The sequence below is a fragment of the Thrips palmi genome, unplaced genomic scaffold (assembly GCF_012932325.1).
Source record: "Thrips palmi isolate BJ-2018 unplaced genomic scaffold, TpBJ-2018v1 HiC_scaffold_3, whole genome shotgun sequence".
In the NCBI taxonomy this organism is placed as follows: domain Eukaryota; kingdom Metazoa; phylum Arthropoda; class Insecta; order Thysanoptera; family Thripidae; genus Thrips; species Thrips palmi.
Window position 1 is genome coordinate 6,928,432 of NW_023144630.1, and position 15,783 is coordinate 6,944,214.

The 15,783-nt window shown below is 60.8% G+C and overlaps 1 protein-coding gene across 1 annotated transcript; it reads right to left on the reverse strand.

The window, feature by feature from the left end:
• Window positions 1-6,737: 6,737 nt before the first annotated feature.
• On the reverse strand, window positions 6,738-14,673 carry LOC117648475 (mucin-12-like). Its single transcript, XM_034390981.1, has 9 exons — window positions 14,547-14,673; window positions 13,523-13,700; window positions 12,737-12,977; window positions 11,484-12,371; window positions 10,809-11,088; window positions 8,509-10,692; window positions 7,926-8,452; window positions 7,428-7,551; window positions 6,738-7,103 (listed from the first exon to the last, which is right to left on the reverse strand). Exons 1-9 carry the CDS (start codon window positions 14,563-14,565, stop codon window positions 7,084-7,086), a joined length of 4,461 nt encoding a protein of 1,486 aa, XP_034246872.1. The 5' UTR covers window positions 14,566-14,673; the 3' UTR covers window positions 6,738-7,083.
• Window positions 14,674-15,783: the final 1,110 nt, after the last annotated feature.

A 15,783-nucleotide genomic window follows, 5' to 3' on the forward strand; every position in this document is an offset into this window, starting at 1 on the left:
CAGACTGATGCCGAGAGTCGTTTGCGTCGCTCTGTCTCTCTCGCACTCATGGGGCGTCCCATACAGGTGCGAGAGAGACAGCGCGACGAAAAAGACTCTCGGAATCAGTCTGCTGATGAGGGCCTGTCGGGCGGGGACTCCACTTTCCAAGGGGACAGCTGTCAGGGGTCGTACCGTACGCCTGTACGTCGCACTCAAGCCGTCCGACCCATTTCAAGCTTTCGGGCCATGCCCCGTACTGCCCCGTACCCACCCAAAAAAACGCACATATGAAAAACACGAATTTCTGTTACAGTGCAGGATGTCGTTTTCAGCGCGGTCCCTCACGTGGTGGGCCGAAGTGTGACCCCACGAAATGGATTGCTCTCCGAACGAGGAATCCATTGGTGGGGTCACACGTTCGGTTCGAGTCCTGTTTAGCGACTCTGGAGCTCAAAACGCGTCTCGAGTTTTGGCCGCCTCCACCGGTCTTCTGGCCCACTGTGAGGCGGCAGCCGCTGGTCGCTGCCCCGCCGACCGGTGGGGAAGAAGGGGAGGGGAAGGACCAGGATCCTGCACTCTTGCGCAATGCGCGGAACACGGAGCCATGCACCCTGCACGCCCTGCACACTGCGAATAAATGGCCAGCTGCTACGTATACTTGTTGTTGTTGTCGTCGTTTCTCCGCACCTCTTCGGCGCACGCGGGCGGGTGCGAGGTGTGCCGATTCCGAGCACGACGCCGCCGTCTCTCTCTCTCTCTCTCTCTCCCTCTCTCTCTCTCTCCCACTCAAGGGGCGTCCCGCAGCGGCGCGAGAGAGACAGCAACGAAAGCAGAGCTCGAAACCAGCCTGGCTGCGGCGCTGCGGGGCGACCCACATGGACCCGATCCAAATTTGCGTCTCGTTTCGCTGCGATTCGCAGAACCGCTCCATTCCGCCGCACCTGACACCGAGCAATTTGCCCTCCCCCCCCCCCTTTTCTTCCCCTCCCTTCCCCACTCGTTATTCCCGAACAACCTTTCAGCATTTGCCTCTCGGTTCGCGTCCCCGCCCCGCATCCGCACGCGTGTTTGTGTTTCGCCGAAACCGGACGATAAAAAACGTTACTCGGAAGGGCGAGATAGACTTCCGCCGCGTTTGAAAAGCATGGCCTCCCGCACAGTGGGCCAGAAGACCGGTGGAGGCGGCCAAAACTCTAGACGCGTTTTGAGCTCTAGAGTCGCTGAATGGGGCTCGAACCAAACGTGTGACCCCACCAACGGATTCCTCGTTCGGAGAGCAATCCGTTGGTGGGGTCACACGTTCAGTTCGAGTCCTTGTTCAGCGACCCAGGAGCTCAAAACGCGTCTCGAGTTTTGGCCGCCTCCACCGGTCTCCTAGCCCACTGCGCTGCACTGCGCCCCGTGCGCTGACGTGGGTGACCGCGGGGAAAGTGTTTGAGGCGCACCTGCAGATTAGCGACAAGCGGTGTAACGTACGTAATTCGGATGTGGTTTGTGACGGTCATGGTGGCGGCCGAGCGTGCTTGCGTGCTGGCGGCCTGTGGACTCATTCCGAGAGTCGTCGCTCTGTCCCTCTCGCACCAATACGGCACGCCCCATGAGTGCGAGAGAGACCGAGCGACGGAATGGGTCCGCCGGCGCGCGGACAAGGGCCGTCTTCCGTTCTGCCGATAAGATAAACGGAGGGAGATCGCTCTCCGGGGTGCGCACGTATGACAGTGTATCGCACGTTTCGGCTCTGCGCCACGCGTGTGTTACCTATCTCGCTTTACCGTCGCACAGCGGGCCAGAAGACCGGCGCAGGCGGCCAAAACTCTACACGCGTTTTGAGCTCCAGAGTCGCTAAATGGGACTCGAACCGAGCGTGTGACCCCACCAATGGAATGCTCTCCGAACGACCAGGGCAACGTGGTAAAGCGTCGTCACACTGTTGCACCAGACGGACTCGGTCTCAAGGATCGCAGGCGGCTTGGGTGGCGGTGCCGCGGTGCCATGCGTTTAGTCGAAGATCCTCGTCGCGTCCGCGTCCACACACACACACACACACACACACACACACACACGACGCGCAGTGTGTCAAGGACGTTGCATCAGCATACGGCACACGGTGCCCCAAGACGGTACCGGCAGGCGAGGCAGGCAGGCCAACATAAACTACCGCCAAGGTGAGTCGGATGGACTCGGAGTGGCCGTTTTCAATTTCCATTATCGGCTCGCAGCAGCCACCCACTGCAAACGTAAAACCCCCCAGTGGGCCAGAAGACCGGTGGACGAGGCTAGCGGCGTTTTGAGCTCCAGAGTCGCTAAACAGGACTCGAACCGAACGTGTGACCCCACCAATGGATTCCTCGTTCGGAGAGCAACCCATTGGTGGGGTCACACGTTCGGTTCGAGTCCTGTTCAGCGACTCTGGAGCTCAAAACGCGTCTAGTGTTTTGGCCGCCTGCGCCGGTCTTCTGGCCCACTGTGCGCCGTCCACCCCTTCCCCCTCCACTCGCGCAATCAGAATCAGGCGCCGGGCCAAAGCGCTGGTTTTCCCGTCGGGGTTTCCATCGGGATTTCCGCTTTCGTTTTCTTTGGCTTCGCGTTTCGCCACACGGGCGGCAATGGGGGAGGTGCACACTGCCACCGCCAATGTCCTTCTGTTGGACACGTGGAGCGTGACTGACCAATTTCGGTACTCGACTTCGTGGAGCAGACATCGTGGCTTGTATTTATAACGCTTGCATAATGGCAACCTTCTGTGAGAAATAGAGCCCACCGCTAGTATCACTACTATCTCAAGTGGCGTGCAAAATTGACGCGCACATGAGTCATAAGGCCCGAAAATACTCCATCAAATGGGAACGATCACCAGCCCTGGGTTGAGTGCCTGCACTCTACCACTCTATGCACAAGGCCGACAGCAGTCGCTTTACTTTCGTTGATACGACCAGTCGACCAACGCACCGTTCAGGCCGAGAGTGGGCCTTCCCTGCCACACTTTCATTAATACGACCAATGCACAGTGGGCTGGAAGACCAGCGCCGGCAGCCAAAACTCCAGACGCATTTTGAGCTCCAGAATCGCATAACAAGACTCGAACCGATCGTACGACCCCAACAATGGATCCCTCGTTCGGAGAGCAATCCATTGGTGGGGTCACACGTTCGGTTCGAGTCCTGTATAGCGACTCTGGAGTTCAAAACGTGTCCGGGACCTTGACCGCCTCCACGTCTTCTGGCCCACTGTGCAATGAAGTTCAGACCGAGAATGGGCAATCCCTGCCTCATTTTCATTATGCATGCCGAGCGAGGAAAATTACACTACAAAATCCACTGTGTACCTAGTATACATATATAGGAGTATACTTGCCAAATACACATCTATAAGAGTATCCTTGGGCAAGTATACACCAAAGGAGTATACTTGTGAAAGCGGATAGGCGGTCCAAGTACACTCCTATAGATGTATACTTGCCCAAGTACACTCCTATAGATGTATACTTGCCAAGTACACTCCTATAGATGTATACTAAGTACACAGTGGATTTTGTAGTGTAGTTTTCAAAAGAAAGCGCGCGCCGAAAAGCGCTGCGGTTCCCGGCGTCGTCAGGGTCGCGCATGGCACGGCATGGCATGGCACGGAGTCCGCCATCAGGAGATAGGGTCTGTGGGTGAGTCGGTGAGTCACGCGCTGTTCCGCGAACTCGCGGCCGGAGATTCCTGGAACCAGGCTGGGCCCCTTTCGGCCGTGGGGGCACCCCCCCCCCTCTTTCCCTCCGCGCGGCCCGCGGGCCCCTTCACTCCCTCCCCCCTCCTTTCGCCTGCTGGCTGACGAGCGCGTCCGAGGCGGCGCTGGGGCACTTGGTACTCGCACGCGCGGACCTGTCGACCGATTCCGACCGCCACTTCTCTCTCTCTCTCTCTCTCTCTCTCTCTCTCTCTCTCTCTCCTCTCTCTCTCTCTCTCTCTCTCGCTCTCTCTCTCTGTGCCGTCTGCTGGTCTGCTGTGGGAGCGAGAGAGACAGGGGCACAAGCGCGCCAGCCGCACTGGCGGGCCGGAAAGAGAGCCGCATAATTCGACAAGCACACGCAAAAAAAAATTAAAGGAATAATTTTTTTTGCTGTTGTGTCGCGCTGAATGCAGGCGGAGACCGATCTAAATTTCCGCGGCAGCCTCGACGAGGCTCAGTGGGCCGGAAGACCGGTGGAGGAGACCAAAACTCTACACGCGTTTTGACCCCAAGAGTCGCTAAACAGGACTCGAACCGAACGTGTGACCCCACCAATGGATTGCTCTCCGAACGAGGAATCCATTGGTGGGGTCACACGTTCGGTTCGAGCCCAGTTTAGCGACTCTGGAGCTCAAAACGCGTCTAGAGTTTTGGCCGCCTCCGCCGGTCTTCTGGCCCACTGTGCGAGGGCGTCAACCAGCCACCCCATTCCGTGGGATGTCCCCTCCCCCCTCTCTCACTCGACAGAGCGACGAAAGGCGGCAGCGGGCAATTAGCATTCGAGCAGACAGTACCGAAGCGAGGCGGAGAGCGAAGGCCCGGGGAACGCCCGCATCCGCCATGCCATGGACTTCTGCAGACTGATTCCGAGACTCGTTTTCGTCGCTCTGTCTCTCTCGCACTCGTGGGCGCCTCGTACAGGTGCGAGAGAGACAGAGCGACGACAACGTCTCTCGGAATTACTTTGTGTCGCTCGGAGACACGCGGCCTGGGGTGTTTACGAAAAAGGTAGATTCAAGTAAAATACCGTGTGGTAGGCAACCGAACCCGGGCGCCACGTGCGAGGCGCAGACTCATCCGGGTGTCCCTCCCGCCATCGGAGCGCCGTAAGGGCAGGGCATAGCACGACAACAGTCCGAACGGTGCGTGGAGCAGCCCGGGGTGCCTACGCATCGCAGCAGCTTCTCAGTGATCGCCGTTGTCGCACTGTTTCCGGACTCGTGGGGTGACAGGTGCAAGAACCGCGATGACGTCCTGGAGCAGACTTCGAGACACCGGCCGGGATGCAGTAGCCGGTTCCAACGACATAGCGCCGTGGCGTAGGACCCGAACACACGGGCGCGTGGAGCAGACTAGGGTTGCCTGCCCGCGATGGAGCGCCGTGGAGCCTGGCAACCCGAACACACGGGTGCGTGGAGCAGACCCGGGTTGCCTACCATCGCAGGCGCTCTCCAGTGGCCGTTGTCCACTGCGCGTCTCGAAGGAAACGGAATTTTAGAACTAACGCGGTTCAGGCGGCGTGATGCCCTGCGTCCCAGCGGAGAGAGAGAGACAAAAGCACTGACCGGAATCAGCCTACAGGTCGCCGTCCGATTTCGTATTCACGCGCCGTCGTGGTGTCTTCCCCTCCCGCCAACCTCTTCTAGCGGATCGCGTACGAGCGCGCCAAGGGCCCAGGTGTCACGCCGCACAGTGGGCCAGAAGACCGGCGCAGGCGGCCAAAGCTCCAGACGCGTTTTGAGCTCCAGAGTCGCTAAATGGGACTCGAACCGAACGTGAGACCTCTTCAACGGACTCCTCGTTCGAAAAGCAATCCATTGGTGGGGTCACACGTTCGGTTCGGGTCCCATTTGGCGACTCTGGAGCTCGAAACGCGTTGGAGATTTGGACCGCCTCCGCCGGTCTTCTGGCCCACTGTGCGGCGGGAGGTTCTTTTGTCCCGCTTGGAATTGGCGCCGCTGAGGCTGCCAGGAAGCGGAGGCTGGAGTCACTCCAGCACAGTGGAGTGGCTGGAGGCACCGTCGCCGACCTCGGCCTTGGCCTGCCGGGCCTTGCCCCACCGCCGCCGCGTCGCGCCGCGTAGTCCGAGCGGTGACCGTGCCCGCCTGCTCTATGTATAGCCAGAGGAGGCTCCATTTAGAAGCGCCGTTGTTGGAAGCGTCTCTAGAAACATATTCCAGTGGCCCGGCGGTGCGAGTGGGCGGATCAGGCGGGACACTCCCGAGCAAAAGTTTGGCGGCGCACAGTGTGGGCCCGGAGACCTTCGGAGGCGGTCAAAACCCCGACGCGTTTTGAGCTAGAGTCGCAATGGGACTGGAACCGAACGTGTGACACCACCAACAGATTGCTCTTCGAACGAGGAATCCATTGGCGGGGTCACGTTCGGTTCGAGTCCCATTTAGCGACTCTGGAGCTCAAAACGCGTCCAGAATTTTGACCGCCTCCACCTGTCTTCTGGCCCACTGTGCGGCGGACATCCTCCACCACCCGCACGACTGTTTGCCTGCCGGCCGCGTGGACCACAGCCATTCTCCTCGCTCTGTCTCTCTCGCACCCATTTGGGGGAATGCGCCGTGAGTGCGACGGAGACGACTCTCCGTCTGCTGGTACAGTCGGGTCCGAAACGACGCAGGCGTGACACAGTGGGCCAGAAGACCGGTGGAGGCGGCCGAAATTCCGGACGCGTTTTGAGCACCAGAGTCGCTAAACAGGACTCGTACCGAACGTGTGACCCCATCAATGGATTGCTCTCCAAACGAGCAATCCATTGGTGGGGTCACACGTTCGGTTCGAGCCCCATTTAGCGACTCTGGAGCTCGAAACGCGTCTAGATGTTTGGCCACCTCCACCGGTCTTCTGGCCCACTGTGGGGCGTGACTTTGTGGCATGTTTCCGGTGCGACTGTACCCGCCCACTAATCGGCACGCCTCGCCCGGTCGAACCTGGTCCGCAAATGCTGAACAGTGCAGTACAAGAGGCCCCTCAAAGAGCGACACAAGGGGTTGGGAACCAAAAATATTGACGAAAACAAAACAGACGGCTGTTTAGTGGTAACTGCAGTTAACTTTAATAATAGACTGGTGTCAACTACGAAAACAAAACAGTCGGCTGTTTAGTGTTAACTGTAATAACTTTAACAATACATAGATTGGTGTCAACTACTATAATAACTGTAACAATAGATTGGTGTTAAGTACGATAAAAATAATAGATTTTTGTATAATAACTTTATAACAACAGATGAGAGTTGACTATTTTTTCTTTAAAAACAATAAAAGATGATTGTATAATAACTTAAGTAAATGAGAGTTGATTATTTTTACTTCAATAACAGGTTAGTGATAACTGATATAGTGATAAATAAAATTTGATTAAAACTCCGTAAAATCAATCTCGCTGTCGGACTGCTGGAACGGAAAAGAACGGACTGGTCAAAACCAAAGCCACTGCAAACTGAGATGGACTGCCACTCCGCGCAGTGGGCCAGAGGACCGATGGAGGCGGTCAAAATCCCCGGACGCGCTTTGAGCTCCGGAGTCGCCAAATGTGACTCGAACCGAACGTGTGACCCCACCAATGGATTGCTCTCCGCACGTGGAATCCATTGGTGGGGTCACACGCCCGTTTCTAGTCCCATTTAGCGACTCTGGGGCTCAAAACGCGTCTAGGGTTTTGGCCGCCGGCGCCGGTCTTCTGGGCCACTGTGCTCTGACGAGCAGCACTCTACATACCTTGGAAGGTGCCGGGCCGGCGGAAGACGTTGTCCTTGGTGCTCCAGACCTCGATGCCGACGCTGCCATGACTGCGCCCACTGCCCACACTGCGCGTCAACGTGGAGGACATCATGGAGACGTCCTGCAACGCGACAAAGAGAGTGGTGTCAACCCCAGGGCAGACAGGACTGCCAACCTCAGCCTGCCTGAGCAAAGCCGGCAAATCCCGAACATGGCCTGAGGGTGGCAACCCTTTCGGCACATCGAGTGGCAACACTGCTGTGGGCCAGAGACCGGTGGAGGCGGGCAAAACTCTAGACGCGTTTTGAGCTTCAGAGTCGCTAAATGGGACTCGAATCGAGCGTGTGACCCCACCAATGGATTGCTCTCCGAACGAGGAATCCACTGGTGGGGTCACACGTTCGGTTCGAGTCCTATTTAGTGACTCTGCAGCTCAAAACGCGTCTAGAGTTTAGGCCGCCTCCACCGGTCTCTGGCCCACTGTGTGCTACTCACCCTGCCCGAGCTGGTGAACGAGATGTCCTGCGACGACGTGAGGGCGACGGCGCCGCGCGGCGGCCTGGGGCTGCGGCGTGGCGGCGGCGGGCTGACCGCGCCACTGTACGAGATCTTCCTTTTGGAGACCCGCAGCGGCTGCCCCGGGCGGTGCGGCGTGTCGGCGTGGACGTCGTGGACGCTCTGCCGCGCTGGTGGTCGCTGGGTGGTCGGCCGACTCGGTGCCTGCGGAGTCTGACCGGGAGTACCAGTGTCGCCGTGGTCGTCTTCGTCCTCGGCAGCCTCGTCCTCCTCCTCGGCAGCCTCGTCTTCAACAGGCAACTCGATGTCGGACAGGGAGATGTCGCTGAACAAGTAGTCTTCGTCCCCGGACTCGGGCTGATGCGTCAGGATCTTGGCCTCGCTGACGCTTGTCTTGGGCTGTGGCGACCTCTCCTCGGCGGCTTCGCTCACGCTGCGGGGGTGGGGGCTGCCTGCACGGCGGGGGCGCTCGGGAGCCGCGCCACTGGATTGGCGAGCGGGGCGCGCTGGAGTTGGAGCACCACTCCTGTTGATCGGAGCGATGCCACTGGATTGGCGAGGCGTGCGGTTGGAGCGCCACTCCTGCTGATCGGAGCGATGCCACTTACAACGCTAAGACGGGCCACCCTCACTTTCTGCGCAAAGCCGCCACTGCTCATGCTGCTAGGGGTGCCAACACTGACTTTCTGCACCCTGCCGCCACTGCCCGTGCGTCTAGGGGTGCCAACACTGACTTTCTGCACGCGGCCGACACTGCCCGTGCGTCTAGGGTTGCCACCATTATCTGAGCGTCGAGGGGTGCCACTTCCTGGGCGTCGAGGAGTGCCACTACTCGGGCGTCTAGGGGTGCCACTACCTAGGCGTCGAGGGGTGCCACTTCCTGGGCGTCGAGGGGAGCCACCAATTTCAGCGTCACCGCTGCTTGAGCGTCCAGGGGTGCCAACGATGGCTGGGCGTCTTGGGGTGACTCCATTTCCAAGGGCTCTAGGGCTGCCGATGCTTCCTGAGCGCCTAGGGGTGCCACCCTTTCCTGGGTAGCTAGGGCTGCCGATGCTTCCTGGACGCCTAGGAGTGCCACCCTTTGCTGGGTAACTAGGGCTGCCGACGCTTCCTGAGCGCCTAGGGGTGCCACCCTTCGCTGGGTATCTAGGGCTGCCGACGCTTCCTGGACGCCTAGGGGTAACACCCTTAGCTGGGTGACTAGGGCTGCCGACGCTTCCTGGACGCCTAGGGGTACCACCCCTTGCTGGGTAACTAGGGCTGCCGACGCTTCCTGAGCGCCTAGGGGTGCCACCCTTTCCTGGGTAGCTAGGGCTGCCGACGCTTCCTGAGCGCCTAGGGGTGCCACCCTTTCCTGGGTAGCTAGGGCTGCCGACGCTTCCTGAGCGCCTAGGGGTGCCACCCTTTGCTGGGTAGCTAGGGCTGCCGACGCTTCCTGAGCGCTTAGTAGTGCCAGCACTGCCTGACAGTCGAGGGATGCCCCCATTTCCAGGGTGTCCGGGGCTGTCGCCGCCTGAAGTAGTGTCACTGCTCAATAAAGCGGACCACGCTTCGATCCCGACGCTGACTTTCGCAGCTGTGCGCCGCTTCGCTGTTGTCGACGGAGGGGGCCGGGGGCTGCGGGCAGGCGCCACTGCAGCGCGATCCTGGGAGGCGCCGGTGGACGCCGAGCCCGAAGTGCTTTCCAGGGCGACAGGCCTGGGGATTGGCGGACTCGGCAGGCGGTGCTGGCCGATGGTGACCCGCAGGTTGGCCACGCTGCTGCGCGACTGCTCCGTTGAACTGGGCGACGAAGTGCGGCCCACTGCAAGTGTTGGCGGGGCGGTCTGGTGCACTGGGGCCGTCTCCTGGGCGAGGGCCTCGTCGGCGGAGAACAAGGCGGGGCAGTCGACGCGTGCCGCCCGTCGTGCTTCGTTGAGGTGAGACTCGAGCACGTGTCGGCGCGCGGCCACCTGGGCTCGCCGCCGTGGAGTGTCAGGACGAGAACTGGTGTCCCGGTGGCCCGCGCTCTGCAAGTCCGCGAAGCCGGCGTTGCCGACGGACACGTCCAGGAGGTCGCCGAAGCTGACGTCGCCGACGGACACGCGGGAGGTGTTGGCGGAGTCGCGGCCGCCGCCTGGCGGGGACGCGGGAGCCACGGCGTCCTCCGGCGAGACGCAGTGGTCGAGCAGCCGCCGCTTGGACTTGCTGCTCTGGCTGTTGTCGTCGTCGAACAGCAGCTGCCTGGAGGCGTGGCTGATCTGGCTCAGCGACGTGCCACGGCTGCTGGTGGAGTGACTGCTGTCGCTGCGCCGCTTGCGCCCTCCGCTCGCGACGGAGGGAGTCCTGTTGATCGGCGAGACGACGGCCGTACGAAGCTTCGAGAACATCCCACCGGGTGACGGCTCCGCGTCGGAGTCCTCCTCGGACTTGGCTGTGGCAACCTTCTGGTGTTGAGACGACGGCACCACGTCGGAGTCCTCCTCGGACTTGGCTGTGGCAACCTCCTGGTGATGAGACGACGGCACCACGTCTGAGTCCTCCTCCTCGGACTTGGCCGTGGCGGTGGCAACCTCGCGGTGCTGAGACGAAGGCACCACGTCGGAGTCCTCCTCGGACTGGGCGGTGGCAACCTCGCGGTGCTGAGACGATGGCACCACGTCAGAGTCCTCCTCCTCGGACTGGGCCGTGGCGTGGCAACCTCGCGGTGCTGAGATGGAGGCAACGCGTCGGAGTCCTCCTCGGACTGGGCTCTGGCGGTGGCAACCTCGCGGTGTTGAGACGATGGCACCACGTCGGAGTCCTTCTCGGACTGGCTGTGGCAACCTCGCGGTGTTGACGAGGCACCACGTCGGAGTCCTCCTCGGACTTGGCGGTGGCAACCTCGCGGTGTTGAGACGATGGCACCACGTCGGAGTCCTTCTCGGACTTGGCTGTGCCAACCTCCTGGTGTTGTGACGACGGCACCACGTCGGAGTCCTCCTCGGACTTGGCTGTGGCAACCTCGCGGTGTTGAGACGATGGCACCACGTCGGAGTCCTTCTCGGACCGGGCTGTGGCAACCCCCTGCACGGCGTGCTGGCGCCGCCCTGGCTGCTCCGGGTCCGGCGAGCCGCTGGACCACGAGGCCAACGAGGCTCCGGTCCCTGCGGACCTTCCCACGCTGCAGTGGGTGGTCGTCTTCCCCGAGCTGTCCGAGTCCGTCGTGTCGCACAACTGCGGCGGCAGCGGCACGGGAGGCGGGCTCGAGGGGCGGCTGCGGAGGCGGCCGAAGTGCAGCGGCAAGGTGGCCACGCTGATGCGCGACTGCCCGTCCGAGCTGTCGGACGCGGAGCGGAGCGTCGGCGGGATGGTCTGCGGCGCGGCGGACGCCGACGTGGCCTGGACGAGGACCTCGCTGTTGGAGGAGCGGGCTTCTCCTGCGACGTCGCACCGCCCCGCGCGCCTGCTGCTTCTCCAGGCCGCTGTCGCTGTCGGACTTGAGCGCCTGCTCGCGCGCGGCCTCCACCTTGGCCTGGGCTTGGCGCCGAGGCTCGGAGCGAGAGGACGCCGTCCTGCTGGTGTCCGTGTCGGGGACCCCGGCGCCTGCAAGGCCCGCTCCGCCCGCTCCGCCGCGATGCCCGCGGACACGTAGTGGACGTCGTCGTCCAGGAAGTCCCCGAAGCTCAGGTCGCCGACCGACACACGGGAGGAGTTGGCGGGTTCGAGTGATGCTTTGGACGCGGCCCGCGGGGAGCCTGCGGAGGACGACGCCTCGTTGTCGGAGACGTACGGAGGGGGTGTTTGCGACCCCGTCGCCTCCTTGGCCGAGCCCAAAATGTCCAGCTCGTCGTCGTCCTGTATCAGGTCGCCAAGGGCCTCGTCCAGGTCAGGCGACTGCGGTGGCGGTGATGTCAAACCACCGGTTGCCCTGGCCAGGGGGGTGTTGCGAACGGTTCTGGCGGCGGCCACGTCCGCGTGGGTCTTCGCGGCGGCGGGGAGCTCCAGCCTGACGGTGTCCGCGGAGTGGACCCCAGAGGACGGCGCCGCCGTGGAGGGCTGCTTCGCTGAGCTCGTGGCTGAGGAGGGCAGGGTCGCGGACACTGGCAGTGTGGGCGTCAGCAGGTCGCCGCTGGGCGACAGGCACACGCGCTTCGCCGGCACGGGGGAGACCACGGCGTGGTCCTTCAGCGACGGAGTCTTCCGTGACGGTCGCGCCGGCTCGGCGCGCGAGAAGTCCACCGTGAAGTTGACCACGTCCCGCGAAGCTGGGGGTTTGGTGCTCAGCCAGTGCCGCGCCGGCGTGGCGGTGGGGACGCTGGAGACGTCCTGGACTTGGACTGGCCTGGTTGGCGGGGGCACGCCGTCGTTCCGCGTCGCGCGGTCGTCGGACTTGCGCTTCTGGCGCAGCTCGGCAGACGTGGCCGCCGGTGTACGCGCGGGGGTGCGGGCGGGGGTACGGCGAACCTGCCAACAGGAACGCGTTCGAGTGAAACAAATGTTGAAAAGCACTCAGCCATCGACGACCGCCCCCCATGCAGTCCACTGCCAGTCCCACAGTGGGCCAGAAGGCCGGAGGCGGCCGAAATTCTAGAGGCGTTTAGAGCTCCAGAGTCGCTAAATGGGACTCGACCCGAACGTGTGACCCCACCAATGGCTTGCTCTCCGAAAGAGGAATCCAGTGGTGGGGTCACACGCTCGGCTTGAGTCCCATTTAGCGACTCTGCAGCGCAAAACCCGTCCGGGATTTTGACCGCCCCCACCGGTCTTCTGGCCCACTGTGCGGCCGCTCCACAGACAAATAGCAAAACGGTGTTGGCAGAGGTGCTCACCTGCGGCGAGTCCCGGACAACGCTCTTGGTCCTGGACAAGGTGGCCACAACCCTGGGCGCGGGCGGCGGCTGGGGCATGGACGCCGAGTGGAGCATCACCCAGCGCATCTGCTTCTCCAGGTCCTCGGGGAGCTTCGGCCGTGGCGGCCGGGACGGCCTCGACTTGAAGAACCTCTTCTCCACGGCAGCGCTCTGTGGGGCAGCCTCGGGGAGAGGGGCCGCGCGAAGTTCAAAATCCTGCCTGTGACAAGAATCAAAAGTTAACGAAACTGTGTAAATGAGCGAGAGAGAGCGCGCGTGTGTGTGTGCGCGTGCGCCGAGGCTAAGACGCACAGAGGGGCAGAAGAGCGTTGGAGGCGGTCAAAATCCCAGACGTGTTTTGAGCTCCAATGTCGCTAAATGGGACTCAAGCCGAACGTGCGACCGCACCAATGGATTGCTCTCCGGACGGGGAATCCATTGGTGGGATCACACGCTCGGTTCGGGTCCTGTTCAGCGACACGGGAGCTCAAAACGCGTCTAGAATTTTGGCCGCCGGCGCCCGTCTTCTGGCCCACTGTGAGACGACGACGAGGGGTGACCCACTGTAAAATTTTGTGTACTCATTTTGTGTACAATGATTGTGTGAATGTGCAAGATTTCTGGCGTTTTTGCCATACGTGCAATAGGGCTGTGGCATTGCACGTATGGTGCGATATCTGAGCTGCATTGCACCATACGTGCTCTACTCATAGCGTTTGGAATCTCAGTGAACCCGCTGCAAAATAAAAGCACTCATCTCCTCACCCGATTTTCTCCCAGTCGATCTGGCCGCCGAACTTGGCCGGGACGCCCAGCCTCTTGAGGGCCTTGCCGCGCATCTGGTCCGGCGGCACGATGAAGCCGTAGGTGGGCAGCATACGGCGCACCTCGGCCTCCACCGCGTTCAGGATGACGCACTTCCCGGCGCGGTCCACCGGCATCCCTGGAGAAGAAGCGAGCCAAGAGGTCAACCAACAGCAGAACGATTCCGAGAGTCGTTTGCGTCGCTCTGTCTCTCTCGCACTCACGCGGCACAGTGGGCCAAAAGACCGGTGGTGGCGGCCAAAACTCTAGACGCGTTTTGAGCTCCAGAGTCGCTGAATGGGACTCGAACCGGACGTATGACCCCACCACAGGATTGCTCTCCGAACGAGGAATCCATTGGTGGGGTCACACGTTCGGTTCGAGTCCTGTTTAGCGCCTCTGGAGCTCAAAACGCGTCTAGAGTTTTGGCCGCCTTCACCGGTCTAGGCCCACTGTGTCCCGTCGTTCCCCTCGCTCTGTCTCTCTCGCACACACGGGGCGTGCCGGATATGTGCGAGGGAGACAGAGCGACGAAGACGAAACAGACTCCCGACGGAGATCTGCGGAGCTGTCCCTAAGAACGTGTCAATCTGTCGCCCTCTTAGGGTGTGACAGAGCGACAAAACAGCGAGATTTTTTTCAGAAACCGAGAAACAACACAGCAAAGGCAGCCAGCCCACAGTGGGCCAGAAGGACCGGTGGAGGCGGCCAAAATTCTAGACGCGTTTTGAGCTCCAGAGTCGCTGAAAGGGACTGGAACCGAACGTGTGACCACACCGATAGATTCCTCGTCCGGAGAGCAAGCCATTGGTGGGGTCACACGTTCGGGTCGAGTCCTGCTTAGCGACTCTGGAGCTCAAAACGCGTCTTGAGTTTTGGTCACCGACCGTTGCCGTTCATTCGTCTGCGCCCACCACTTGTTGACGGAGCCGAAAGTCGCGTTTACACATTGCTACGGAGCACGCCTGTCTGGCCTGTCGCTTACCTGCTGCTGGAGCCATCATGTGGCGACGAGAAGACTTCCTTATCACAATTTGTTTATCACGAGTCACTCCGGTTCACTTTCAATCAATCACAATGGCGGTTGGCGGTTTCTTTCAACCAGGTCTGCCAACTGCCAACTTAAGACTCTCGTATACAGACGTGCCAACATGAGACTCCAATAGTAGTGACGCCTGAACGGTAGCATTATAGCATTTATGTCTATGCCATTCCGATCGAAAGCTGATTGAAAACTGGAGCGCGAAATCGTTCGGAAACGAAATAAGACTCGCTATGCTCGCTTTCAAGCAAGGAAATTTTAAACTAGTTTTTTTTAAAATGCGCACATTGTGAGGGAACGGCGTTGAGCGATAATTTTCTGTGTCGAGCTGAGCTTTAATTCCTTTGGTACCAAGCTGTAAGCTCGTTTTTTAGGGGTAACGACGTGATTTTCCCGTTGGGTGAGAGAGGGGTAAAACCTTTGGAAGTTACGACACATGAACGGGCGGCGACGGGACGGGCGGCTGCTGGGGTTGTACCCTAGGTTGTTTCGGGGAGAGGGGGGGAGGGGCGGCAGAGGCGGCCTGAGGCGCACAGTGGGCCAGAAGACCGGTGGAGGCGGCCAAAACTCTAGACGCGTTTTGAGCTCCAGAGTCGCTAAATGGGCCTCAAACCGAACGTGTGACCCCACCAATGGATTGCTCTCCGAACGAGGAATCCATTGGTGGGGTCACACGTGTGGTTCGAGTCCCATTTAGCGACTCTGGAGCTCAAAACGCGTCTAGAGTTTTGGCCGCCTCCACCGGTCTTCTGGCCCACTGTGAGGCGTTCGGGGCAGAGAAGCGGGGTGGTCGGACCAAGCTTGAAGCCTTCAAACCCAGCAAGCTCGGCGCGCTGGCTGGGATGCGCCGTGTCTGCATGGTGTCTGCGCTACTTCCCGGTCTCGCCATTCTAGTCGGTGGCGGTGGCGTCCCGCTGAGGCGTTCCACCGAGGCGTTCCTATGCGTGTCCGTCCAGAGACCGCCGCACGCCGCCGCATCGCCGCACCGCGGCCTTGGCCACGAAGCCGGCGCGGCGTGGCGCTACACTGGAGAGCATGCACTTCTGTAGTACACTGTAGAAAAAGAAAAAAGAGCATAGCGCATGCTCTTCAGGAGTGCAATCAACCTGCATAGAGGGCACAGGCGGCCAAAATTCTAGACGCGCTTTGAGCTCAGAGTCGCTGCACAGGACTAGAACCG